Here is a 27,429-nt window from a genome sequence, read left to right on the forward strand (position 1 = left end):
ACCGGGAACCACAGAGCAGTCTGCCCGACCCCTCCGACTGTCCTCCTGTGGCTGTGACTGACCAAGACACAACTGACAGGTGAGTGGGGACATGTTGAAAGGGTCTCTGTCTCACGTTAGTGCGCGTCTACCAGTTCTATCCCCGGCTGTGCGTAAACGCTCTTCACGCTCTTCACGTTGCGCCTCAAAGTTGCATTTTTTACATCCGAACATGGGGAAATACTCTCCCGGTTGTTTGGAGACGACGCATGTTCACGACCATGAACCCTAATGTGTACATTTATGTATGAGCCACCCTGCGTTACCTTCTTCAATGCATTTCCAAGTTGACGGCCCCGCCCACTACAGTGCATTCCGGTCGGGGCCGACTGCACCGAAGTAGCGCCTGCACCACAGGTTATTGCTGTTGCTTTATGGGAATAACGGGCCTTTGGTAAATTATACCTATGCCGAATTGTAAATTGCATACTAACAATCACATCAGAGTGTTGTATTGTGTTGTTATGGGGAATGAAGGTGTGTTTATAAGCGAGGCAACCTTAAATACACACTTTTTTTGAATGGACTTTGGCGTCCAGCTTCAAACGGGACATTAGCCTCGCAGGCTCCTGCACCGTCGTGGAGAGTGGCTCTCTACCTTCACTTTGACATTGTACGTCTGTCTGTCCGTGTGTCACTCACGCTGTGTCGGGACATGAACTCGATGTGCCGGGCGTGCTGCACAGTCCGGAGGGAGGGTTTTATAAATAGTGTGACATTAAACGGCTGGATTCCTGACCTTGTTCTGGTCGGACGGACGCACTGCGCAGACTCAGACGGAGGCTCCAGGGGCTGGGTGCATTGACACGATCCGGTGTTGTGCCGTACTCTGCACCCCTGCTGTGCAATGCACCCCCCCACATTACAGGTGCTGGATCAGAAGGCTGTTGTTTCCACCTATAGGAGTAGTTATTATAGTAACCCACAACAGTCAGAACATTGGTTACTTACAGTCTTTAAACTATTTTAAAGAGTTAAAATCACAAACTTGGACAATAGTGAACACAAAACAACACCTTTTTGTGTGTTCTGTGGAAATAAACTGCAGCCATAATTAAATAAATGAGTTAAATGGATCTTTAGAGCAAGTTGAATGTGTTTGACTCAGTGTTTCCTAAATATAATCCCAGCTTTTCTTTAAATTCACAGGTTCAAAAGTGTGTTTTTAATGTGGTTACCTGTGTATGAGCTGCTCCTATAGGTGGAAACAACAGCCTTCTGATCCAGAACATCACCTGTAATGCGAGGGGGTGCATTTCACGGCAGGGGTGCAGAATACAGCACAACACCGTTTCATGTCACAGTCCATCATTTACATACACAGCCTCATCCGTCCTTACATTTCCAACATTAACAACCAAAGTCATGCTCTCACATCCCAGCATTCTGGATCAGAAGGCTGTTGTTTCCACCTATAGGAGCAGTTTAAATACAGCTAACCACATTAAAAACACACGTTTGAACCTATGAATTTAAAGAAAAGCTGGGATTATATTTAGGAAACGCTGAGTCAAACACATTCAACTTGCTCTAAAGATCCATTTAACTCATTTATTTAATTCTGGCTGCAGTTTATTTCCACTGAACACACAAAAAGGGGTTGTTTTGTGTTCGCTATTATCCGAGTTTGTGATTTTAAACTCTTTAAAATAGTTTAAAGACTGTAAGGAACCATTGTTGTGACCGTTACCGTGGGTTACCTGTGTATAAACTACTCCTATAGGTGGAAACAACAGCCTTCTGATCCAGAACATCACCTGTAATGCGAGGGGGTGAATTTCACACCGGACCGTGTGCATGGCTATTCCTGTGCTATTGTTCAATACTATCTATGGCACCTCCATGTCCATGAAGGAGTTCCAGGAAGTTCCTAGCCAAATGTACTTGAGCGTGTTTTTTCCTACAGTACGTGATTCGACTTGATTTGAGTGTGTTTGATTCTTTGATCAGTGTGATGTCCCGTCTTCCAAGAGCGTGTTGAGTTACTAGTTTATGTTACTCTGCATTGCACACTGTGATGAAACACATATGCTACAGACAAATGATGAACCCAGATCCTTTACTGAACTAGAAGTTGTATACCTGCACTTTCCATTATGTGGCCAAAAGACGCTTTTGTAAACAAATCGATGCATCTCGATGACGTCATCAATGCGTGTGACGTGTTAGGGCGCGGTGACGTATAGGCAGCAAGAAGCATTCTCCGAGGCCCAGGTAGTGTGAGTACAAACGGGCCTGGAGGGGGGGACAAGGACCCTAAAGCACGGGGCACGGGACGGACGGACAGTGTGAGTGCGCCCTCAGTCTGATGTATGGCCAATTATCATAATGTTATTGTTTATCTTAGCAATCGTGTAGTTGCTCATGTCACAGCCCAGCTCAAGGGAATGACAGAGGACAGGAGAGGTCCCTGGTTCAAATCCCAGCTGGGGCTCTTCTGTGTGGAGTTTGCATGTTGTCCCCGTGTCTGCGTGGGTTTTCTCCGGGTTCTCCGGTTTCCTCCCACAGTCCAAAGACGTGCAGGTGTTCGGTTCATTGATGACTCTAAATCACCCGTAGGTGTGAATGGTTGTCTGTCTCTGTTCGTCTCTATGTGTCCTGTGATAGACTGGCGTCCTGTCCAGGGTGGACCCCGCCTCACGCCCGTAGTCAGCTGGGATCGGCTCCAGCGCCCCGCAACCCCGACAGGGACAAGCAGTTGAAGATGAATGAATGAAATGAATGTGAGTGAGTCATCAGTAGTGAGTGCTGTGTGTGGATGAGTGGAGAATGTGGTGTACCTTCAAAGCAAACGAACATACGTTAAGGCGGAGAGAGGGAGCATGGGTGATAATCATTACACTGATCACCTCCTGGGAGCCTGGCAATCAGGAGGTGCCGGAGGGCTGTCACACCCCACTCACCGCGGGGTTCACCGCATAACCTGAAAGACAACAATCGTTACATGGGTGGAAGCCTAAGTTACACAACCAAACAGTTACCCAAAAAAAACAAGCGCGGGTTGCTAAGGCAATGGGAACACGGGGAAGAGCATCAGCAGCTACGTTATTCTGGCCTTTGATGTGTCGAATATCCAGGTGATAAGGCTGCAGACACACAAAGCCCATCTCATCAACTGCTGATTGGGATTTGCGTATTTGGTCGCAGTCTGGAGCCCTGAAACAGACAAGAAACAAAAATGGGACTTCCTAGTCTCAACAGAAGGATCCAGAGAACAAAGAGTTAGTGAGCGGCTTGCTCCATAGCTGCTCATCTCATCCTTGGAAGCCTCCATGTTGTTTACACTCAACAGTCTCTTCTGTTTCACTTCAATCTGCCTCGAAACCAGGAGCCAAAACGTGTGCTAAAGTGTCCTCTAGGAGCCAAAACGTGTGCTTAAGTGTCCTCTAGGAGCCAAAACGTGTGCTTAAGTGTCCTCTAGGAGCCAAAACGTGTGCTAAAGTGTCCTCTAGGAGCATAAACGTGTGTTAAAGTGTCCTCTAGGAGCCAAAACGTGTGCTAAAGTGTCCTCTAGGAGCCAAAACGTGTGCTAAAGTGCCCTCTAGGAGCCAAAACGTGTGCTAAAGTGTCCTCTAGGAGCCAAAACGTGTGCTAAAGTGCCCTCTAGGAGCCAAAACGTGTGCTAAAGTGTCCTCTAGGAGCCCGGTCCATATTCAACAGAAGGATCCAGAGAACAAAGAGTTAGTGAGCGGCTTGATCCATAGCTGCTCATCTCATCCGTGGAAGCCTCCATGTTGTTCACACTCAACAGTCTCTTCTCGTTGCATCACACTTGGAGCAGCCTCAAAACATCCTTAAAGGAGTTTGCCACGTGTTTAACACACTTTAGTTTAAAAAACAGGTTAAAAATGCATTTAAGAAACTACAGATGCTTAAGTCCAACTGGGAGGAAGAGGTTTGTTTTTGTTTCAGGGGGTTTTCACACCTGCCTTGTTTAGTTCAGTTGAATCGAACCGCGGAGCATTTACCCCCTTGTTGTGGTTCGTTTGGGCAGGTGTGAACACTCCCACTCAGGTGTAGAGCAAAACAACCGGACCAAGACCACCTCGAGGCATCGCACTCTGGTACACTTCGGTAGGCTCTGTTTACGGTGAGAACGTGATCCGACCCAACGACCAGGTGTACTCTGTAAGTTTGAACTCAACAGCTGCTGAAGTCTTGTCCGCTTTGCAATCTGCCGTGCAGCAGAGATCCATCCATGGGCAGAGCATGCACACCGTAGCAGCTTGCGTAGGAGTAGCAGCAGCTAGCCAGAGACCCGCACAGCATTGTCTTCTCACAGAAATATCCTGCATCTCCGTGGTTAAGCAGCTGCGGCTAAAGTCTCAGTTAGCAGAGCAGACGAGGCAATGTCTGGCAATGATTTCAGTGAAACGAGCTGGTTTGACCACGGAGATATGAGACATGGCTAGCTTGAATGTTGGCAGAAATTTGCACTCGTCCAGAACACACACAGGACCTTCTTCCTGTATTTACGCTCTTGCTTCCGCTCCAGACACCTGCGACCAATACAATGAGTGCACATTGCCACGTGGTTTGAAGTGATGCATTTTGGTTTGCTTGCATTTTTCTCTGTGTAAAAAGAAACTGAACCAAGGGGAAAATGCTCTAAGGGCGCACTCACACTGTCCTACCGCGCCAAAACAGGTTTTAAGGGTCAAGCCTAGTGCGTTTGACCAGTGTGAGTGCAACCGCTCCGCGCAAGAAGCATTTGCGCGAGGCCCAGGTAGTGTGAGTACAAACGGGCCTGAGGCGCAGGGGGGAGGGGGGGGGGACAAGTACCCTAAAGCCCGGGGCGCGGTGCGGAAGGACAGTGTGAGTGCGCTCTAAGTTCACAAAGTCATGGACTGATTTGGACCAAAGCAAACAAAGTGAAATTCACTTAGGCCTGCACCACTGTCGTAAGTATGGACAACTGCACACATGAATTTGGTATTATTACATTGTTGATCAAAAACTAGCGAGACGACAACTTCGCTAACGTAGCCCTACATCAAGCAAGTGCAACAACACGAAATAGCAAGCCGGCTAATGTTACTTACTAGTCCGACAGTGAGAAGAGCACATTGGTGTCTATCTTGCAGCCATTTAGTTTGCAAGGCTCTCACTAAGGACAAAAGGCCACTTTGAGGATAACTCTCATCCAGCGGCCTCTTGCGACCACTCTCTCCATTTCTCTCCTTAGCTTCCTCCGTCCACACACTCTTCCGTCTTCTCGCCTCTGCCATGATAACCACAGAGGCTGCTGAACTTGGTTCGGCTCTATTGTTGCACATTGTCTCAGGGAAAACCAATACATCAGTGGACATAAGTACTTGTATAGGTGTCAACATGTATGTATTCTCGTATATGTCTGGTCCTAAACAGCCTCGTCTTTTGCCATTGTATTTATTACAAGTGATCAGCAGAGGTTTGGATCTCCTGCCTCTTTATCAGTGAGGGTTTTAATCCTCCACACCTGTCAGTAAGACCTTATAGTGTGCACATACACACTAATAAACTGATACCGCCAACATACAAGAAGCATTTCCTCACGGTTAAGGGACGTGGTGTCGTTCGGGAGCTATTTCATACAGTTTAAAAACTTGGTTTAATAATGTGAAAGTGTGTTTTGTGGCAGGTAAATGGTTCTAACTATTTAGTAACTTGTATTTTCCTCTTTACAGGAGGCCAGGCATCAGCTAACTTTGAAGATCTACCCAGCATGTTACCTCAACATCTGAAGCAAATCAGAGTCCTGATGCTTAACGATAAGGAAAACCTGCAGAGAACCCTGTTCAGACTTGAACAAGGTAAGGCTTCCTCTAAACGGCTGCGCTCTGGTGTTTCACTTTCACTTTTATTAATGCCTGTACTAACATGCACTTCAACAAAAACCTCCATTTTATAAATAACACAGTGATCAAATGAGAGAACAGTGTTCATTGTGTCAGAAGAGAAGATTTCAACAGTGTTTTCTTCTCTAGGATTCAAACATGAACAGGAAGTGTAGAGGCCACAGCTTTGAATGACTTCAGCACATCTGCACCCACAGGACGTCACTAGTTTCTCACACTGCTCTGCTTTGATCTGCGTCTATTCTGACTCAGTCTCTTCCACAGTTCACTACCTGGAGTGGGTTTCTTAGGGCGTACTCACACTGTCCTTCTGGCCGAGGCCAAAACAGGTTTTTCAGCTAAAGCCTAGTACCTTTAAGCAGTGTGAGTGCACCCGCTCCGCGCATAACTGCGGCCAGCGGGCCGTCCACGGCCCACTTGAAAGAGGTGGGCTTTAGCGGAGCCGTTTGCACATGTACGAGCACGAGCGTGCGCACGTGTACGAGCACGAGCCCGACCCCTATAGCAGTAGCGTTATGTCCCCCTGTTCGGACATGTAAATAGAAGGACGGACCATGTGCGGACATTTAACAACAACAACAATGGCGTCGAAAGGTTGACGTTGGTGTGATGCGGAGGTGGAGTGTTTACTGCAGATTTGGTCGATGAAAAGATTCAAAAACAGTCGACAAGACGCCCAAAAACTCCGAGGTCTGTGGAAAGATTTGGAAACAAAGCCACACACACGCGATCAATGCGTGTGACGTGTTACGGCGTGATGACGTATAGGCAGCAAGAAGCATTGGCCAAGGCCCAGGTAGTGTGAGTACAAACGGGGCTGGGGCGCGGGGGGGTAAGGGAGGGGGGACAAGTACCCTAAAGTCCGGGTCGCGGTACGGAAGGACAGTGTGAGTACGCCCTTAGACATTACTTTGTCACCAAGGATTTTCCAGAGATTCTCTATGGGGTTCAGATTCGACAGAGTCTGTATTGCTTTCACTGCACAATGCAACTTCGGATTTCAGGTCGACCCCTGTGCACAAAAAAACCTACCAAAAAAATCAACTCCTTTACTTCACACGTCACCGCCTCTGATGCCAGAGCCCAGCTGTCTTGCGTAGCGTGTGTATGCCTATCTGTTGGCTGGTACAGCGTGTGTAGACTGTGTATACTGTGTTGATGTCACGGCCGAAAATGAAGCTAAAACTAAAGGAGGAAGAGGGATTCACCACTGATGGACACTTGACTGTCATGCAAAACGGTAGCCTGCTAATGACGCTGTGTTGAGCACGCGTGAGCTGAGCGAACTAAAGCACTTTGATATTTTTTGATATTTCCTAGTACTGTTTCTGAATTAGAGAAAATGGCCTTCAAATCCATACATGTGCTTCCTGTTTTGTGTGTCGTCATGCATTTACGTCTTGGTTATAGCACTAGCAGAGCAAATATGTCTCAAATGTAGCATCTGATCATTTTAAAAGACCTGTTCAGTTGTTACCTGGTGGCTGTTGCTGTCTCCGTCACTCACACAAGTTCATACAACCAAGGACACCAGCATCAAACCGGAGCCCTCAAACGTGTCTTTCTCAAACGTGGACAGGGAGAAGTGTACCACTTGACATTTACAGCACTCTGAACCTGATATGGATTTAATGGGCTGGCTGTTAAAGTGGACTATATTTAGACAAACCCTTCATGGAGCCCACACTCTGGAGGAGCAGGAAGACTTTTTTTGGGGCTGTATATGTAAAGTATTCATTTTGTTTATTTTAGAGCTGCAGATTTGTCTCTCTGTGTTTTTGCAAGTTTCACCTGCTCCGTGTAGCAGTGGACTCGTGAACTATCCCCACACCTCTTTGTCCTGCAGCTAGAGCCGCTGCTCCTTTGTGTTGAAAGGAGCCGGTTGAGGTGGTTCAGGATCATCTGGTAAGGATGAACCCTGGGCGCCTCCCTAGGGAGGTGTTCCAGGCACGTCCAGCTGGGAGGAGGCCTCGGGGAAGACCCAGGACCAGGTGGAGAGATTAGATCTCCACACTGGCCTGGGAACGCCTCAGGATCCCCCAGTTAGAGCTGGTTAATGTGGCCCGGGAAAGGGAAGTTTGGGGTCCCCTGCTAAAGCTGCTTCCCCCGCGACCTGACCCCGGATAAGCGGATGAAGATGAGATGAGAGATGGGCTGAATGCCAACCATGATCAGAAACACATCTTCCAGTCAGCAGCCATTAGAATGAAGAGAGATTCATTTAAGATGTACATCTTATGCTCAGTCCATAGGTGACTTGGCTGGGAACCGGAGGGTCGCTGGTTCGAGTCCCTGTGTGGACCATGAATGGAGCGAAGGTGCTGTTGAGCAAGGCACCGAACCCCCAACTGCTCGGGGCGCCGGTCACTGGCAGCCCCCTCACTCTAACATCTCTCCATTAATTGCATGTATATAGGTCCTGTCTGTGCATGTGTGTGTATCTATCTCGGGCCTGTGTGTGTAACCTGAATAATAATAATAGAGTGAAAATTGAATTTTCCCATTGCGGGACAAATAAAGGAATTCTTCTTCTTCTTCTTATGAATAAATAACTTCGACAGTGCTCATTTGCAGAGGGAGAAGTCACGCCTATCATTTGTGACATTGCTCGTCGTATATCTGGACGATTGTCTCCGTCTGCTGGAGCGCTCTTGCTCCCTGTATGTTAGATTTGTAAGCCAACCTTTCAAACCAGAACCCTCTGTTAGGAGGACAATTTATATAGAAAAAGAAAGTCGTATGAGAAATGGAGGTATGGAGGTAAATGAGTTGTAAGAGACGGGCTACAGGACGATGCGGAGGCTGCGCGGATGAGCTTAGTTTGAAAGTACGCTCGGCCGGTGGATCTGTGTCATCTACTGGTCTCCTGCACCGGCGAGTCACAACGTTAATCTGAGCACAGCCAAAACTATCTCAACATATGAATTCTGTGTTTTTATATAAAGCAGTTAGTCCAAATGTTTTTGTCTCCTCAGGGTTCGAGCTTCAGTTCCGCCTGGGTCCCAGCCTTCAGGGGAGGAGGGTGATGGTGCACACCAACTATCCACTGGAGGGACAGCAGTTCAAAAGGAACAACTTCCGTGTTCTGCCGTGGAGCTACCCGACAGGAAGAGAGGATGACTCTGATAAGTACTGCTCTCTGGACCTCAAGGTTGCCGGGTCCTATGAGTACTTCTTTGGATACGGGTAAGACTCCTGATAATGGCCTCTCCTGGATAATGGCTATTGATCTTGGCATTTGAAAACGTACTGTTTGGACGAGAGCTCATGGGAGCTACCTCCAGTCATCAGACGGCACATTTATAAGCACCAAGCCTGTAAATGTGTTTACCTTGCACAGCTGCCAAACTCAAAACTGTCCATCTTAGTGACACATTTGTGTTCAGATTGAAAGTGAGCCAGCCAGTCAGTGTCCTGGGAGGGGCTCTAAGGGCGCACTCACACTGTCCTTCCGCACCGGGCCAAAACAGGTTTTTTCGGCTAAAGCCTACTTCCGCCCTAGTGAGTTTGACCAGTGTGAGTGCAATCGCTCCGCGCATAACTGTGGCCAGCTGGCCGTCCACGGCCCGTCTGAGAGAGGTGGGCTTTTGTAAAGCACGTTTGCACATGTACGAGCACGAGCGTGCACATGTGTACAAGCACGAGGCCTACGACGGTTCTGAGGTCATTTCCTGTGCGCCTGTTGGGACATAGAAAAAAGAAGGAGGGACCATGCGCGGACATTTCAAACAATGGCGGTGAAAGGTTCACGTTGGTGTGATGCGGAGGTGGAGTGTTTACTGCAGATTTGGTCGATGAAAAGATTCAAAAACAGTCGACAAGACGCACAAAAACTCCGAGGTCTACGGAAAGATCTGGTAACAAAGCCACGCATTGCCATGACGTCATCAATGCGTGTGACGTGTGATGACGTATAGGCAGCAAGAAGCATTTGCGCGAGGCCCAGGTAGTGTGAGTACAAACGGCCTGGGGCGCGGGGGGAGAGGTAGGGGGGGACAAGTACCCTAAAGCCCGGGGCACGGTGCGGAAGGACAGTGTGAGTGCGCCCTAAGATGATGAAGCACGTTATAAATGTGGTGGCAGATAAATATACGATAATTTGTTTAAACAGAAAACTCAGGTTCATTGAAAACATAAGGTACATCCAAGCCCCCACCACCACAGCAACTTCCTGGTTGATCCAATCAGGAAGTGCCCAAAACTGCAGTTCTCTGAGTGTCCACTAGGAGCAGTTTGCACAATAGAGCAGTTTCTCATTGAGCCCCATGTTAAACAGGCCGATTTCACAGCATCATTAAACCTGTTTAAGGACAAAAGAACATTCTAGTCTGTATGTTTAGGTCATCATTTTGTATTTCCATTCTTCCCCCCACAGGGACACAGATCGGTCAGGAGGAGGATACATCGTAGTGGACCCGGTCCTTAATGTGGGTGCAGACAACCACGTCCTCCCGTTGGACTGCATCACCATCCAGACCTACCTGTCCAAGTGTCTGGGACACTTGGATGACTGGCCGGATAGACTCAGAGTAGCCAAGGAGTCGGGTAGGTGTGTGTGTGCGTGTGTGTGTGTCTGTGTCTGTGTGTGTGTGTGTGTTATTTCCTTGGGTCAGTGCCTGAGGTCACAGGATCATATTGACAGCCAGGATTCTTTTTACAGTGTGTTATTTTCGTCCTTGAAGTCAGATCAATCACCACCCTTTGTGGTGTGTGTGTGTGTGTGTGTGCGCGCGTGCTTGTGTGTGCGTGTGTGTGTGTGTGCGTGTGTGTACAGGTACCGTACTAGAGACTGAAGGCAGTAGGGTACACATTATTGGTGTATCGTGTATTTGCTTAATAAAAGTGTGCCTGTGGGTTTCTCTCGCAGGCTACAACATGATCCACTTCACGCCTCTGCAGACTCTGGGAGAATCCAGGTCCTGTTACTCCTTGGCCGACCAGTTGAACTTTAACCCCGAGTTCAGCCCCGCTGGTCAGAGCTACAGCTGGGAAGACGTGGGGGCGCTGGTGGAGAAGCTACAGAAAGAATGGAACATGCTGTGTATCACAGATGTGGTGTATAATCATACTGGTGAGTATGTGTGCGAGTAAAGAGCTTCTGCTTGGTCATAGAAAGGCTCTTGAATTCTCATCTATAAATCTCCATAAAGCATCGGTTTAACATGGGTACAGTCTATAATCATATTGCTTAAAGGTTGAATATGGAGAATGAGCAGAGCCCCTACGTCTAGTGTCTCCAGATCGTAGTCGCAACAACAAAAAAAATAATTCCAGCAGCCGGGTTGCCAGGTTGGTTGCCGAGTGTGTCAAGCGATTAGCCTGTTCCATCTCATCTCATCTTCATCCGCAAATGCTTCTTGCTGCCTATACGTCATCACGCCGTAACACGTCACACACATTGATGACGTCATGGCGATGCGTGGCTTTGTTTCCAGATCTTTCCATAGACCTCAGAGTTTTTGTGCGTCTTGTCGACTGTTTTTGAATCTTTTCATCGACCAAATCTGCAGTAAACACTCCACCTCCGCATCACACCAACGTGAACCTTTCACCGCCATTGTTTGAAATGTCCGCGCATGGTCCCTCCTTCTTTTTTCTACGTCCCAACAGGCGCACAGGAAATGACCTCAGAACCGCCGTAGGCCTCGTGCTCGTACACGTGCCCACGCTCGTGCTCGTACATGTGCAAACGTGCTTTACTAAAGCCCACCTCTCCCAAACGGGCCGTGGACGGCAAGTGTGCCGCTCCTAGACGCGGTACAGTTGCACTCACACTGGTCAAAGGAACCAGACTTTAGCTGAAAAACCTGTTCTGGCCCGGTGCAGAAGGACAGTGTGAGTGCGCCCTAAGTCACTTATCTCAGTGCTGATGATCATGCGGGGTCAGTAGCCCTCGGGGCATTTACAGAGTTCATTGACCTTCCAACTGAACCCTTTTATATTGACAGTGTGTTTACTTTAGTTTACCTGGCAGGGCTGAGACCAGATCACAGGAATCGAACCTTTTGATCCCTGAAGTTCAGTCCTGAAACGATGTAATTGCAAGACACAGAAGCAGCCCAGACACACACTAGTACACATAGACTCTCTCTCTCAAAGTTAAATGCACAGAAGACAGTCAGTCTGCAGAGCCTTGAAGCTCCGCCCCCCCGCTGCTGCACTGACGTTCTTTCTCTTTTATTCAAAGTTTATTAATATTTAAAGTTGCGTGTCCAAAACTGCACCAACTTCATCATGAAGCCCATCACTTGGTCCCCAAAAACACAACCGCTAAGGGCGCACTCACACTGTCCTTCCACACCGCGCCCCGGGCTTTAGGGTACTTGTACTAAGAATACAACCGCTAAGTGTGAAGTAGACCGAACGGAGGCTTCTCCAGACATATGAACACGGACAAACACGGACACACACGGAGTTCTTGCTTTATAGATGGAGTAGAAAAATGGTCAGCATTAATATCCGTACTGCATAAACCCATTTAACAGAAAGGCCACTGCAGCTCTAACATGGAGAGTATGTGCTCTGCGATGTCAGCACCGTGTACTCCTTCTTCACCCATGCACTCTTATCACCTCATCCCCTCTCTTTAACACAGAAAAGGTCACGCAGTAAAGTGAGCCTGACTAAAAGGTTAAAGACGGACTCAGTGCTAGATTTACTGTCAGTCTATCTGGAGATCTCTACAAACTCTCTAAACAAGTCCTGCTCATGAAAATATACTTTTGTTTGATCAGGTATTTAGATGGAAGTTTACACAAAGCATTGTTGTAAAATCTCTACATGCTGGTGGTTCTGATTCAGTGTTTCTCTCTGTCTTTGCAGCTGCTAACAGTGTGTGGATCACAGAACATCCAGAGTGTGGGTACAACCTGGTGAACTCTCCCCACCTGCGACCAGCCTGGGTCCTCGATAGAGCCATCTGGCATCTGACCACCAGAATAGCAGAGGGACGCTACAAATCCAAAGGACTCCCTGCTGATATTACCAACGAGAGCCATCTGAATGTGAGTAGACACAACGCAGCTGGGCCAACACTGCACAGCTGCACACACTATGAAAAGAGGGGACGTGCCGTACTTCATGACTGCGTGTAGAGGACACATACTGTATGTGAGGACCAGTGAGATTTGGGTTTCCCCTACATCAGGGCTGCCCAACCCTGCTCCTGGAGAGCCACAGTCCTGCGTGTTTTAGGTTTCTCTCTGCTCCGACACGCCTAAATCTAATGATGTGCAATCAAGCAGCTGAAGCTCGTGACAGGTTTTGAAAATCTTTAGACTCAAGCCTAAAAATACACAGAGCTACCATAGAGCTGTAGCCCTGTAAGCCACATCACTGAAGACGCACCTTCAAGAAGGTTGCCCTGTTGTAATGGTTAAAGCGAATCTGTGGCGTGCTGCGAGTCGAACTGAGCCAAGCATTGAAAAGTGGCCTCGGAGGGACGTTGAGGACAGTGGGGACATGTGGGCACATGGTACACATTTGAATGAAATAACAGCTAATAAGTAAGATAAACATTATGCAAATATAAAAGCTACAGTAAAGCCAGTCTGTCGTTAGCGTTGAGTTAGAGTCAGTGGGCTTCCTTAAAGTATAAGGGTCACTGGTAACTTGTGTTTATAAGTCTTATATATAAATTTTACATTCATGTAATTTGTATACATTCAGTGTTACCACTTTATTTTGAAAAGCAGATGTAGTTACATGTGTATCCTGGGTTATTTAGTGCGTTTACCGTAAAGGTCAGAATACAGGGGCACTCCAGCTTTAGCAGCAGCTATTTTAACCACGCGGCTTGACTGCAGTCTTTGACTCGGTCAGTTCAGCTCTGGTGCTTAGCTGATGCTCCAGAGGCCGCGTCTGCACCGCGTCCTAAATCTGCCTTGATGCTGTTCGTCTCTTTCAAACAACTTCAATACTTCTGCAACAGCATATTGCAGGCCATGACAGCAAAAGGCTCCTTTAATAATAGCGATCATGTGTGTGTGTGCTTCTCTCTCTGTGTGTGTGATGACGGGTGTATCAGGCCATCCGTAGTGTGCTGTGGCAGGATGTGTATCCTCAGATCAAGCTGTGGGAGTTCTACCAGGTCAAAGTGGACGTCGCTGTGGAGGAGTTCAGAATCCTTCTACAAAACGGTCTGTACTGTTGATCAGTTATGATATTTACTGTAAAACCATGTCAGCTTTGTAACGGTTGCAACACTTCAAAACGTGTCAGGATTTGAAGCACCGTGTCAAGTCAGCTGAACCTGGCCCAGCCCCCGAGGTCTGGGTGGGGCCGCAGAGTTCTGTGTCGACCTGCTCATTACAGGAAAATCTCCTAACTGTTGGTCTTATCTTACGTTTCAAAGATAGGAGCAATCCAATCCGCCTGTTACAAAAGCAAGTCCTGAGCTCATGACTGTGTCCTACCCTATCTCAGATCTGCTTTCCTAACTTCATCTTTAATCACTCGTCCTGTCACGCTTGTATCTCTTTATGATCGGGTTATTGGAGTATCCCCGTTTATGTAAAAACACTATTCCGTTTTCAGCATCCCGGAAAAGGCCTTAAGGGCGCACTCACACTGTCCTTCTGCACCGGGCCAAAACAGGTTTTTCAGCTAAAGCCTAGTGCGTTTGACCAGTGTGAGTGTAACCGCTCCACGCATAACTGCGGCCAGCTGGCCGTCCACAGCCCGTCTGAGAGAGGTGGGCTTTAGTAAAGCGCGTTTGCACATGTACGAGCACGAGCGTGCCCACGTGTACGAGCACGAGGCCTACGACGGTTCTGAGGTCATTTCCTGTGCGCCTGTTGGGACATAGAAAAAAGAAGGACGGACCATGCGCGGACATGTAACAACAACAACAATGGCATGCGCAAACCCGCTCTACAAAAGCCCACCTCTCTCAGACGGGCCGTGGACGGCCAGCTGGCCGCAGTTATGAGCGGAGCGGTTGCACTCACACTGGTCAAACGCACTAGGCTCAACCCGAAAAACCTGTTTTGGCCCGGTGCGGAAGGACAGTGTGAGTGCGCCCTTAGAAAGCTGCCAGTGTGCTCACATAGAGACTTTTGATTTCCATGCTATTTAACTGACTGAAGTGATGCTTTACATGTGTGTGTTTTAGGCACCAAGCCAGACCACAGTAAGACTGGGGGGAAAAAGGGCCTGAAGATCATTCAGGACCCAAACTACCATCGTTATGGCAACAAGGTGGACATGGACTCTGCTCTGGAGACCTTTGTGCCGCACAGGTGGGAATTTCTGTTTTCTGTTTTCTGTTTTCGCTCAGATCTCTTTTTCAGGTAGGGAATGAGTCCTGACCCTAAGTGAAGGAGTTCAAGTACCTCAGGATCATGTTCACGAGTGAGGGGACGATGGAGCGTGAGTTTGGCCGGAGAATCGGAGCAGCGGGGGCGGAGCTGCAGTCGCTCTACCACACCGTTGTGACGAAAAGAGAGCTGAGGAAGGCAAAGCTCTGGATCTACCACTCAGTCCTGGTTCCTACCCTCACCTGTGGTCATGAAAGTTGGGTCATGACCCAAAGAACCAGGTCGCGGGTCCAAGCGGCCGAAATGTGTTTCCTCAGGAGGGGGTCTGGAGTCTCCCTTAGAGAGAGGGGGAGAAGTTCAGCATCCGTGAGGAACTCGGAGTAGAGCCGCTGCTCCTTTGTGTTGAAAGGAGCCAGGTGAGGTGGTTCAGGATCATCTGGTAAGGATGAACCCTGGGCGCCTCCCTAGGGAGGTGTTCCAGGCACGTCCAGCTGGGAGGAGGCCTCGGGGAAGACCCAGGACCAGGTGGAGAGATTAGATCTCCACACTGGCCTGGGAACGCCTCAGGATCCCCCAGTTAGAGCTGGTTAATGTGGCCCGGGAAAGGGAAGTTTGGGGTCCCCTGCTAAAGCTGCTGCCCCCGAGACCCGACCCCCGATAAGAGGCTAAAGATGAGATGAGATGATGAAGAAAACTATATCATACCAGCGTTCTTTCAAACGTCTTCCTGATGTTTTCTGACTAACTAAGCTAACATGCGGTTGATTCACTCCCAGCAGCCCTTTGCTAACAGTGTCTCATATCCAATAATCCTGCTTCATGCATCCATTATAGGTTTTGCTTCGAGCTCAATTAACATCGTTCAGATCTGATGTAGACTGCAGGTTTGATTGTTAGTTGCTGACATTTTTATTGTTAGCCATTAATCATAAACTAGAGAAGCAGCACAGGAATACCATTAAGACAAGTGTGAACAGGCTCCAAAGCACAAACACCTCTAATTAGTCTTCCAGTCATGACAGGCCCATTTTGATACTGTGTCTGTTTACGATTCTGTAACAGTATGTCACATTTTTTCTGTTACCTCTCCCTCTGTAGCTCCTCCACGCAGCACATCGAGGAGTGCTGCGGTGCGCTGAGACAGAAACTGAACGGGCTGAACGAAGAGCAGCACCACATCATGCACCAGCATCAGGAGCAGGTAAGGTAGAGCGCGATGTACCACCAGGCAGGTTACTGCTGCAGACGACACCTATGTAAATAATAATAACAATTAGAAAGCAGTACAGCAGCATCATATGAGAAAGCACTGGAGGAAGGCCAGACGTGTGTGAGTGCACGTGGGAGCCAAACCTGACACCTGATGGTTCTCACTGGAGTCATGGAGGAGATGCTCAAAATGCCTCATGTCCTTTATATTTATTACTTGTATGCTAGCTGCCGACATAGTGCGCTGTCAGCACAGGAGTATGCATTCTGTGTAGTGTTTGCATAAAGTGTGGAATTGGAGACACACTGAGGGTTCCCAAAATACATGAAGCATCATGTGCACCAGTCACTGTTCAATATGATGCTCCTCTTCTTTCCCTCAAGGCCGCCAACTGCATTGTGGGAAACGTAGTGTATGAGCGTCTGGCGGACCACGGCCCCAAACTTGGTCCCGTTTGCAGGAAAAACCCTCTGGTTACCAGGTAACACGCTTCAAGATGTGGGTTTAAAGAGGGAGGAGAAGGGATGGGATGGATACGACATGTGCTACTTCAAGGTAGAAGAGAGGTGGAGGGAGAGAAAGATAGAAGAGAGACTTCTTTCACATGCTTTAGGGCACATTTACTATATTTAAATCACTGCCGTTAGTCGTAGGGCGACAGGGTGGTGTGGTGGTTAGCACTGTTGCCTCACAGCGCGAGGGCCATGGTTCGAATCCCGGCTGGGGCCCTTCTGTGTGGAGTTTGCATGTTCTCCCCGTGTCTGCGTGGGTGTGAATGGTTGTCTGTCTCTGTTCGTCTCTATGTGTCCTGTGATAGACTGGCGTCCTGTCCAGGGTGGACCCCGCCTCACGCCCCATGTCAGCTGGGATCGGCTCCAGCCCCCCCCCCGCGACCCCGACAGGGACAAGAGGATGAATGAATGAATGCCATTAGTCTTGCAGTGACAAAACAATGTTCTATTTACCGTAAAATGTCACTTAAAGACCGTGGACCTCGCTCACGTGCAGGAAGCAGGACATTGCATGGACAGCTCCACAGGCACATCAGGTTAGCCGGATCACAATGTGGTCAGAACTCGTCGGATGATTTTGGCGATGGTTCACCGACAGAAGTTCTGGACTCTCATCGACCCTCCAGTTAGACAATGTCCTTGTCATCTTTGTGGCGTCTTCTTCTTCTTCCCCTCTTGTTGATTGTTTTTTTTTAGGGTAGCGCCAGCTGCATAGTAGAAGCGTCATCGACACGCCCACTCGCTCGCTGTGTATTCTCTGAACAACCGGCTGGGCTCAATCAGATATCACACAGAAGCTGAGCGTTTAGAGTCGTTTAGGGAGCAGCGGCAGTGGTGCTGACCCCGCCCTACCCCACCTAACACTGTAGCACTCTAGCACTCTAGCACTGTCGCCTCACAGCGAGAAGGTTCCAGGTTCGCATCCCGACTGGGTCCCTTCTGTGTGGAGTTTGCATGTTCTCCCCGTGTCTGCGTGGGTTTTCTCCGGGTTCTCCGGTTTCCTCCTACAGTCCAAAGGCCGCGGTTGAAGATGAATGAATGAATGAATGTATGCCAGTTATTGAGGACACCATCTTCCTCCTTTGTGAAGTGACAGCTTAGGTGGATGTTACAGGCATAGCGGCATAATGGCACATCTAAATGTGAAAGCTACGTCTCAGTGTTTTCATCGTTCTGTCTCAGGTATTTCACCTTCCCGTATAAGGACATGACCCTGGAGCAGGAGCTGCAGCTGCTGGACCAGCCAGACAAGACGTGTCATTTCCTGGCTCACAACGGTTGGGTGATGGGCGACGATCCACTGCGCAACTTTGCTGATCCAGGTAAATCTTATAAATATGTTTCCGGTACAGAAACTATAAAAGCAGAGGGATAAATGAACACATACAGTTCTCTGTGTCCATTCATATGAACCAGCTATTATCAGGTGATGTGTTATTGTATGTTGAAAAGCCTGCACTGATGAAATTGTGATTCCTTGCATCAGTATTATATGTATGTATGTACTACCTTCAGGCTCCAACGTGTACATGCGTCGGGAACTGGTCTGCTGGGGGGACAGTGTCAAACTCCGCTATGGCAATGGGCCCGAGGACTGCCCGTACCTGTGGGCACACATGCAGAAATACACTGAAATCACAGCCAAGTACTTCCATGGAGTCAGGCTGGACAACTGCCACTCTACACCGCTACATGTAGCTGAGGTAATGTCACATATTATTACAATACCCTGCAGTTACTGTAAGTAAATGTCCTTAAATACACTCATTGTAGAGATAATCTGGGTCACCGATGATCCTGTTGGCCTTCTTCCTATCTGGGTAGGGGCTTAGAGGCCCTCCATGGATGGCAGCTCCGCTCTCGTGATGTACTGAGCAGTGTTATCGACCCTCCGTAGAGCCTTAGGGCTGAGGGCGGTGCAGCTGCCACACCAGGCACTGATGGTGCACCTGTAGGAGTGGAGCCTGTGTTGAACCTCCTGAAGTGGCCAATACTGCTGAGCGGGAGAATGATGATCAATACCACACATTTCAAAACCATACAATATACAGGTCCACAATATGGCTGCAACTACTGTAACTATCATTTCTATTGTTGACTAATCTGTTGATTATCTTCTATAAATGTGGATCAGTGCTACTTCCTCAAATGTCTTGTTTTGTCCTCGAACTCAAAGATATTTAATTTACTGTCATAGAGGAGGTAAGAAGAGCATTTAAGAAGATTGAATCAGAGAATTTTGACATTTTGTCTTGTAAATTGACTCAAAACGATGAATTGAATAGTTAATCTAATGGTTTGTGATTGATCTAATAGTTGACAACTAAGGGTTAAAGCCAGCTGTAAGTGTAAAGGCCTAAAAACAACACAGTTCTGATGCTCAGCGTGGCCACACTCTTACAACATACCTACAGGAAAGAGGATATGGAGCAAACTTGGCCAACTGACTGACGGATATGGCGGGTGTAGTTTCCATATCCTGTTCATTTATTGTGTTTGTAACATAATGAAAGTCGCATATTGAAGCTTTAAGTAGGATTAGTTGAGATCGTGGGTGTCAAAGTGATCCAGTAAAGGGCCGCTGTGGATGCAGCTTTTCAGTCCAACCAATCAAAAACACACCTGGTCCAACAAATCAACTGTGTGAAGACAGTTCAGGTGACTGAGTAAGTCGAGTCAGGTGTGTTCTACACCCATGATCTAGATCAGGGCTGCACAACCCTGCTCCTGGAGGGCCACTGTCCTGCATGTTTTAGGTTTCTCCCTGCTCCAACACACCTGAGTCTAAAGATTTTAAAACCTGTCACGAGCTTCAGCTGCTTGATATCGAGCAGAGCATTAGATTCAGGTGTGTTGGAGCAGAGAGAGAAACCTAAAACATGCAGGACAGTGGCCCTCCAGGAGCAGGGTTGTGCAGCCCTGATCTAGATCATGGATGTCAAACTGATCCAGTAAAGGGCCGTGTGGCTGCAGGTTTTCATCCCAACCAATCAAAAACACACCTGGTCCAACAAATCAACTGTGTGAAGGCAGTTCAGGTGATTGAGTAAGTCGAGTCAGGTGTGTTCTTGCTTGGTTGGAATGAAAACCTGCAGCCACAGCGACTCTTTACTGGATCAGTTTGACCCCCCTGGTTTAGAAGAAGAGAGTCTAGCCTCGGTGTGTGTGACGCATATACGAGTGTAACCCTGTTAACGGCAGACCCTTCCTTTCTCCCTGTCTGTGATGCTGCTGTATCGTTCTGTCCAGGCCATGTTAGACGCAGCCAGAACGGTCCGGCCCAATCTGTATGTGATCGCTGAACTGTTCACGGGCAGCGAGCTCCTTGACAATGTGTTTGTTAACCGGCTGGGAATTAGCAGCCTTGTGCGAGGTACAACTCTTACGCATGGACTAACTTTGTGTTTTTCTCTCTTTCTTCCCTTTTTCACTGCATTTTTCCTCCTCATCCCCCCTTTTTATCTCTCTAACCCTAACTCTCTGTGTTCATGGACTGTGACTGCATGTTGTGGTCACTTGGCCTGTGATCCCTAACTGGCTGCGTTCCCTTCACACGACTCTCCCGTCCTTTCTCGTCTCTCGCATTGCCTGCACCGGTTCTGGTGTGTTGCCTTTGCTGTGGTTGACCAGTTCATGCTGAACGCGGCCAGAACAGTGTGTCCTAACCTGTATGTGGTGGCTGAACTGTTCACTGGCAGTGAGGAGCTGGATAATGTCTTCGTAACCAAGCTAGGCATCACATCGCTCATACGAGGTACACAAGTTTGTATGTCCAAAACACACACACACACACACACACACACACACACTACATAAACTAACATACAGAATATTCATTAAAGGTTGAATATGGAGGATGAGCAGAACACCGCCATCTAGTGTCTCAAGATCGTCGTCGCAGCAACAAAAAATAACTCCAGCAGTCTTGTTGCCAGGTCTGGAGACAGACCCGGTCTAGTAGCCTACAGGAGACGAGCAAATCACAGCATAAGAACAAGTGATGCACAGGAGTTTGACTGACAGTTAGCGTTAGCCGTTGCAGCTAAGTAAACATGAGGGTTAGCTTACGGATCAAGGCGAAACGTAGCCATTTTTTAGCGTTTCAATTCCGTTGATCTCCTTTTTCTCAGTCCATCGAGTGAACGCTCGGCCTATATTAGGCGTGTGTCCATCTGGGTACAATGTGGCCGCTCGGAAAGTTTCAGGCCACGCCCTCTCAAATGGCCGTTCACTGGTGATCAGCTGATACAGCGGCGCCCCGTTCTTCCTCAGGAGAAATACAGAATTAGTTGCAGTTTGATTTTTAAGGTGGCAACGTCGACAACGTCAATAACGCCCCCTTCACTGAGGCTCCGACGCAGCCGCAGGATCGGCAAACTCCAGCCTACAGTAGCTGCACCCAACAACAGGCAACCCTGGCAACCAGCAACGCCCAACGCTATTGGCTGCTACCATGGAAACACAACGTGGCATAAAGTCATTGTCAGACCCTTTAAAATTTGTTTTAAATATAAATTCAGACCAAATATATTTTTTAACTGAAAAGCAAAGCGTTCATTAAAGATTTGACATATTCAACCTTTAACTATGACAAAGAAAGAAGGTCTTTCTTGGAAAAGGTTGCTGTTTAATACTAAAATGTTATGATACAGTGCTGTTGGTTTTATACGTTGTGATTGGTCATAGAAAGGTCACTTTGGGTCCTGAGAGGTCATGGAAAAGTTCCCAAATTTTGTCCATGAAAATGTGTGTTTGTGATCGGTGAACATGCGCCCTTACTGTGAGCTTGTGTTGTCCATCCACTCTCAGGCACAGCAGCTGCACTGCCAGACTGGACTGTGATCCAGATGTACACTACAGCGTGCTTGAGTGTGTGACCTTACAGTGATCACTGCCCTCCCGTGTCTCACTTGTGCTTACCCCCCACCCTGTCCACAGAGGCCATGTCAGCTGGTGACAGCCATGAAGAGGGCCGGCTGGTCTATCGTTACGGAGGCGAGCCGGTTGGAGCTTTTGTCCAGCCGAGTCTCCGCCCACTGATGCCCTCCATCGCCCACGCCATGTTCCTTGATGTTACCCATGACAACGAGTGTCCCATACAGGTGGGTCTCTGTCAGGGGCGGGTGAGGACGGGGTTGAATGACTGAAGACGTTTGCGTTAGCATGAATTATCTTTTCGTATGAGCCCCGGGATCTGAATTGTGGCTTTTGATTAAGTTCTCATGATTCGTGCGATGTATAAAATTCTAATTTAATAGCAGTCTTCGGCTCTGATCCCTCTGCAGGTCTTAATGCACAACTCTGATTTTTTTGTTCATCTGTTCACATTACGTCTTTAAATGAGGCCTGTCTACGGATTTCTGTGTGAACAGCTCACACTCCTGAAGTGACCCGCATGCACACTTGACCATTGATGACATCACAACGCAATGGTGTTTACGGAAGCCAACATTGCAATGGCATCTGGTATTGTAGGACTTTATGGCTAAATGCTATAACACGGTGGTGTGGTGGTTAACACTGTCGCCTCACAGTGAGAGGGTTCCTGGTGTGAATCCCAGCTGGGGCCCTTCTGTGTAGAGTTTGCATGTTGTCCCCGTGTCTGCGTGGGTTTTCTCCGGGTTCTCCGGTTTCCTCCCACAGTCCAAAGACGTGCAGGTGTTGGGTTCATTGATGACTCTAAATCACCCGTAGGTGTGAATGGTTGTCTGTCTCTGTTCGTCTCTATGTGTCCTGTGATAGACTGGCGTCCTGTCCAGGGTGGACCCCGCCTCACGCCCGATGTCAGCTGGGATTGGCTCCAGCCCCCCACGACCCCGACAGGGACAAGAGGCTGAAGATGAAAGAATGAATGCTATAAACAGTGTGTGACGTGAGCGGGTGATATCACTTCACTATCCCTCCACTGGCCGTCTGCTTCACTGCTGTCCTCCATGTTTGTTTGGATTCATTTCCAAAGCAGTGCAGCGAGGGTCAGAATGATGTCAGAGTCCCATTAAATGAGACCTGGCTTTTCAGATTGCGGTCAAAAGAATCTGATCCGTATCTGATTCAGTAGCACATTTAAAAGTGTCCTAATTCTGGTTAAAATGTCAGATTCAATGGGACTTGTGCTGCTCACACTGTTTACACAGCAAGTCACATACGAGCAGAGAACTGGAACTGCAGGGGGAACGGAGCCTTCCTTCTGTTTTTGCGAAATATAAAGTAAAGCATGTGGAAATGGCTGAAACCTTTCTGGAGTGAGAAGCTGTGAGATGGCCGCTGTGTTCACAGGTAGCTGCTGATGTGTGTTTGCCTCTCTTTGCTCTACAGCTGCGTTCAGCACTGGACTCCCTCCCCAGCTCTGCTATGGTGTCTATGGCCTGCTGTGCTACCGGTTCCACCCGAGGATATGATGAATTAGTGCCACATCAGGTCATTTACAAACACACACACACACACACACACACACACACACACACACACAAACACACACACAGAAGCTATAACTATCTTCTGAAGAACGCCATTTGAATAATGATGAATAGCAGCGTCATTTTAACTCAGACTCAGACTGATATCAAAACGTTGTTGTGACAATTGCTGAACTGCAGTCGTTCAGAGCGACGGATGATTCGTGGCTTTTTCACAAACTGTGCGGTCAATGACGACATCTGGAAGGTAGCTAGCTAGTTACGCCTTTAACACGTTAAATCAAACAAGGTGTGCGATTGTCCCCGGGCTGCTCCCTGAAGAGTCTTAACCACTGTGATTCCAACGACAGGACAACAGGATGAAAACACAGCACTAACTGTTTCCTCCAAACATGGAAAATACACTCTTTACAGCATTTTGCATTTCCTCAAGTGGTCATGTATTTAGTCCTGCATGTGTTCACACTTCCTCATTACAACAAAAGCATAATAGGTCCCTTTATACAGATAATCTTGACTGTGTGTGTGTGTGTGTGCGTGTGTGTAGATCTCTGTGGTGAAGGAGGAGCGTTTTTACCCCAAGTGGAACCCGTCAGCCCCGTCCACCTCCACCGGTGAAGTTGGGCCCCAGTCTGGCATCATAGCTGGGAAACTGGCCCTCAACAAGCTGCACCAGGAACTAGCTTCCCAGGGATTCATACAGGTACCGTAGTGTGCTTCGTATTTGTAAAAGCATCAGCTCAGAGTCGGACCTGGGCTGCTGCGGCGAGGACTCTCAGCCTCTATATCCGGGACGCCTGCTCTAACCACTGAGCCACAGTGTGTGGATGTCTCGTCTTGTGGCTTTGCTTCTTTGAGATCACTCACAGTGAATCTCTAATCATCTTCCTCCGCAGGTGTTTGTGGACCAGGTGGACGCAGATATCGTCGCAGTGACTCGACACTGCCCCAGCACACACCAGTCTGTGGTGGCGGTGTGCAGAACAGCCTTCCAGGACCCCAAAACCCACCAGTACAACACCAGCGTCCCGCCCATGTTCATACCTGGTATAACGACAACTTTATCACCGCTATGTTAGAATTCAATTGTTGTATTTCTAAATATTTACGTTGCATTATCTTTGTAGTACATTCTGACACTATCAGTTCCTCAATTCCTGCATGCTTTTGTTAAAGGGCTCGTTCAACAAGTTTCTAACTAAGGGCGCACTCACACTGTCCTTCCGCACCGCGCCCCGGGCTTTAGGGTACTTGTCCCCCCCTCCCTCTCCCCCCGCACCCCAGGCCCGTTTGTACTCACACTACCTGGGCCTCGGAGAATGCTTCTTGCTGCCTATACGTCATCACGCCGTAACACGTCACACGCATTGATGACGTCATGGCGATGCGTGGGTTTGTTTCCAAATCTTTCCGTAGACCTCGGAGTTTTTGTGCGTCTTGTCGACTGTTTTTGAATCTTTTCATCGACCAAATCTGCAGTAAACACTCCACCTCCGCATCACACCAACGCGAACCTTTCACCGACATTGTTGTTGTTGTTAAATGTCCGCGCATGGTCCCTCCTTCTTTTTTTTTATGTCCGAACAGGCGCACAGGAAATTACGTCAGAACTGCCGTAGGCCTCGTGCTCGAACACGTGCGCACGCTCGTGCTCGTACACGTGCAAACGTGTTCTACAAAAGCCCAGCTCTCTCAAACGGGCCGTGGACGGCCAGCTGTCCGCAGTTATGCGCGGAGCGGTTGCACTCACACTGGTCAAACGCACTAGGCTTGACCCAAAAAACCTGTTTTGGCCCGGTGCTGAAGGACAGTGTGAGTGCGCCCTAATCTTCCCACTGCTGAGAATCTCTCTCTCTATGTCTCTCAAGGGAAGATTGAGGAAGTGGTTCTGGAGGCAAGGACGGTGGAAAGGCATGCTGGGAGTTTTAAGAAGGATGACAAGTACATCAACGGCATGCCAGAATACACTGTGGAAATAAAGGAGCACATATCGGTAAATACTGTTATGATCCCTTTAAGGACGATGGTAATAATAATAATAATAACAGAAATGAGCATATCAATCAAATAATGATGTATACAGTTACAGGAGAGTACAGTGGTGAAGCAAGCTGGAGTGACGTCTAAAGGCCGCTCAGAGTTCGTGCAGGAAATCTCCTTTCAGAAGTTGACCCCCGGCAGCGTCATCGCCTTCAGGTAAACCACGCTCAGTGACATCACTATATCAAAAATCTCATTTTTGTACATTTGAATCAAGTACATTTTCCGTGACTCCCTCTCTTCCTCACAGGGTCAGTTTGGACCCCAAGGCCCAGAAGTTGGCGGGGGTACTGAGGTATTATCTGTCGCAGTTCAGCCCAAAATACAAGAGAGGCAGTGTAACAGATGAAAACCCCCCAGAGATACTGCAGAAGCCCCTGGCACAGTGAGTGTACACGCATCACTGACACCCTCATACGACATGACTATGAGTGTTTTATGGATGTTGTCTCATCTCATCTTCATCCGCTTATCCGGGGTCGGGTCTCGGGGGCAGCAGCTTTAGCAGGGGACCCCAAACTTCCCTTTCCCGGGCCACATTAACCAGCTCTAACTGGGGGATCCTGAGGCGTTCCCAGGCCAGTGTGGAGATCTAATCTCTCCACCTGGTCCTGGGTCTTCCCCGAGGCCTCCTCCCAGCTGGACGTGCCTCCCCGTTGTGACGAAAAGAGAGCTGAGGAAGGCAAAGCTCTGGATCTACCGGTCAGTCCTGGTTCCTACCCTCACCTGTGGTCATGAAAGCTGGGTCAGGACCCAAAGAACCAGGTCGCGGGTACAAGCGGCCGAAATGTGTTTCCTCAGGAGGGGGGCTGGAGTCTCCCTTAGAGAGAGGGGGAGAAGTTCAGCATCCGTGAGGAACTCGGAGTAGAGCCGCTGCTCCTTTGCTTTGAAAGGAGCCAGTTGAGGTGGTTCAGGATCATCTGGTAAGGATGAACCCTGGGCGCCTCCCTAGGGAGGTGTTCCAGGCACGTCCAGCTGGGAGGAGGCCTCGGGGAAGACCCAGGACCAGGTGGAGAGATTAGATCTCCACACTGGCCTGGGAACGCCTCAGGATCCCCCAGTTAGAGCTGGTTAATGTGGCCCGGGAAAGGGAAGTTTGGGGTCCCCTGCTAAAGCTGCTGCCCCTAAGACCTGACCCCGGATAAGCGGATGAAGACGAGATGAGATGAGATATATTTATATATATATGTGTGTGTGTGATACTGTCAGACAGAGTGGAATAAAAAGGATGATGAGGAGATGCTGACATGACAAAGCAGCAGCTATGAACAGCGTCTCACTTGGTAAAGTCACACATGTGACGTGTTGATTATAAAGCTGCGTGTGTGTCACAGGCTGATGTCCAAGCTGACGTTAGCAGACCTGAATATTCTGCTGTTTCGCTGCGAATCAGAAGAAAAGGAAGACGACGGAGGCTGTTACAGTATCCCAGGATGGGAGAGCCTCAAATATGCTGGACTACAAGGTACTTACACACAGTTCATTAAGTAAACACAGCAGGGATGTAACGATACACTCAACTCACCATTTCTCGCAAGTTTTTTTTAAATCAAAATGAGAGAGATTCTTGCTGAGTTTCCTAAAGTATCTATCCGATATTTGACCTCGGTATTTCTCGTACTACTGCTCTGCTGTGACGGACAGGAGGTTAAATGTTAACGTAGTCGTTGTGTCTGTGCAGGTCTGATGTCAGTGCTGGCTGATATCCGTCCCAACAATGACCTGGGCCATCCTGTGTGTGCCAACCTCCGACAGGGAGACTGGCTGATAGACTACGTCTCCAACAGACTGATACACAGAGAGGGACCACTGGCACAGGTGAGGCTTTAACGCCATAGCCTGTCAAAAAGAATGGCTGTAGCTACCAGGACATCACCCGTTAGTTTGTGGGCTACCACCAAAGGAGCCAAAGGGGACCATATTTGGATGAATGGGCGGAGCTGTGGAGGAGCACGAAGTCGCTGTTGCTTTAAGCTAAGCGCTAAAGAGGGAAACCTTACTGATGTTAAACAGGCTGATGCAAGTCATCTAGTGGAAGAGGGGAGCTCCTGGTGCTGCGCCATTCATTCTAATGTACTGAAGGGACACGGAGCTGGGTGAAAATTGTAGTGCAGTGTT

The 27,429-nt window shown here is 48.5% G+C and overlaps 1 protein-coding gene across 4 annotated transcripts in view; it reads left to right on the forward strand.

Annotated features, from left to right (window-relative positions):
• agla (amylo-alpha-1, 6-glucosidase, 4-alpha-glucanotransferase a) overlaps positions 1-27,429 on the forward strand; it is a 40,336-nt gene continuing 12,907 nt past the window's right edge. Inside the window, exons 1-23 of one of the 4 annotated variants that reach the window (XM_083928422.1) lie at positions 2-79; positions 4,034-4,167; positions 5,706-5,831; positions 8,852-9,062; positions 10,252-10,421; positions 10,744-10,947; positions 12,699-12,880; positions 13,903-14,014; positions 14,989-15,115; positions 16,232-16,334; positions 16,727-16,824; positions 18,038-18,177; positions 18,371-18,558; positions 20,105-20,228; positions 21,794-21,957; positions 23,171-23,272; positions 23,819-23,974; positions 24,168-24,318; positions 25,140-25,264; positions 25,355-25,467; positions 25,562-25,696; positions 26,646-26,776; positions 26,993-27,129. In XM_083928422.1, coding sequence (XP_083784548.1) covers positions 5,744-5,831; positions 8,852-9,062; positions 10,252-10,421; positions 10,744-10,947; positions 12,699-12,880; positions 13,903-14,014; positions 14,989-15,115; positions 16,232-16,334; positions 16,727-16,824; positions 18,038-18,177; positions 18,371-18,558; positions 20,105-20,228; positions 21,794-21,957; positions 23,171-23,272; positions 23,819-23,974; positions 24,168-24,318; positions 25,140-25,264; positions 25,355-25,467; positions 25,562-25,696; positions 26,646-26,776; positions 26,993-27,129 — 2,961 coding nt within the window. In that variant the 5' untranslated portion in view covers positions 2-79; positions 4,034-4,167; positions 5,706-5,743. Of the gene's footprint in view, positions 80-4,033; positions 4,168-5,705; positions 5,832-8,851; positions 9,063-10,251; positions 10,422-10,743; positions 10,948-12,698; positions 12,881-13,902; positions 14,015-14,988; positions 15,116-16,231; positions 16,335-16,726; positions 16,825-18,037; positions 18,178-18,370; positions 18,559-20,104; positions 20,229-20,485; positions 20,610-21,793; positions 21,958-23,170; positions 23,273-23,818; positions 23,975-24,167; positions 24,319-25,139; positions 25,265-25,354; positions 25,468-25,561; positions 25,697-26,645; positions 26,777-26,992; positions 27,130-27,429 lie in introns of all 4 variants that reach the window. The other 3 variants (XM_083928423.1, XM_083928425.1, XM_083928424.1) reach the window with 3 other exon arrangements.

Source organism: Echiichthys vipera (assembly GCF_963691815.1).
Source record: "Echiichthys vipera genome assembly, chromosome: 15".
Lineage (NCBI taxonomy): Eukaryota > Metazoa > Chordata > Actinopteri > Perciformes > Trachinidae > Echiichthys > Echiichthys vipera.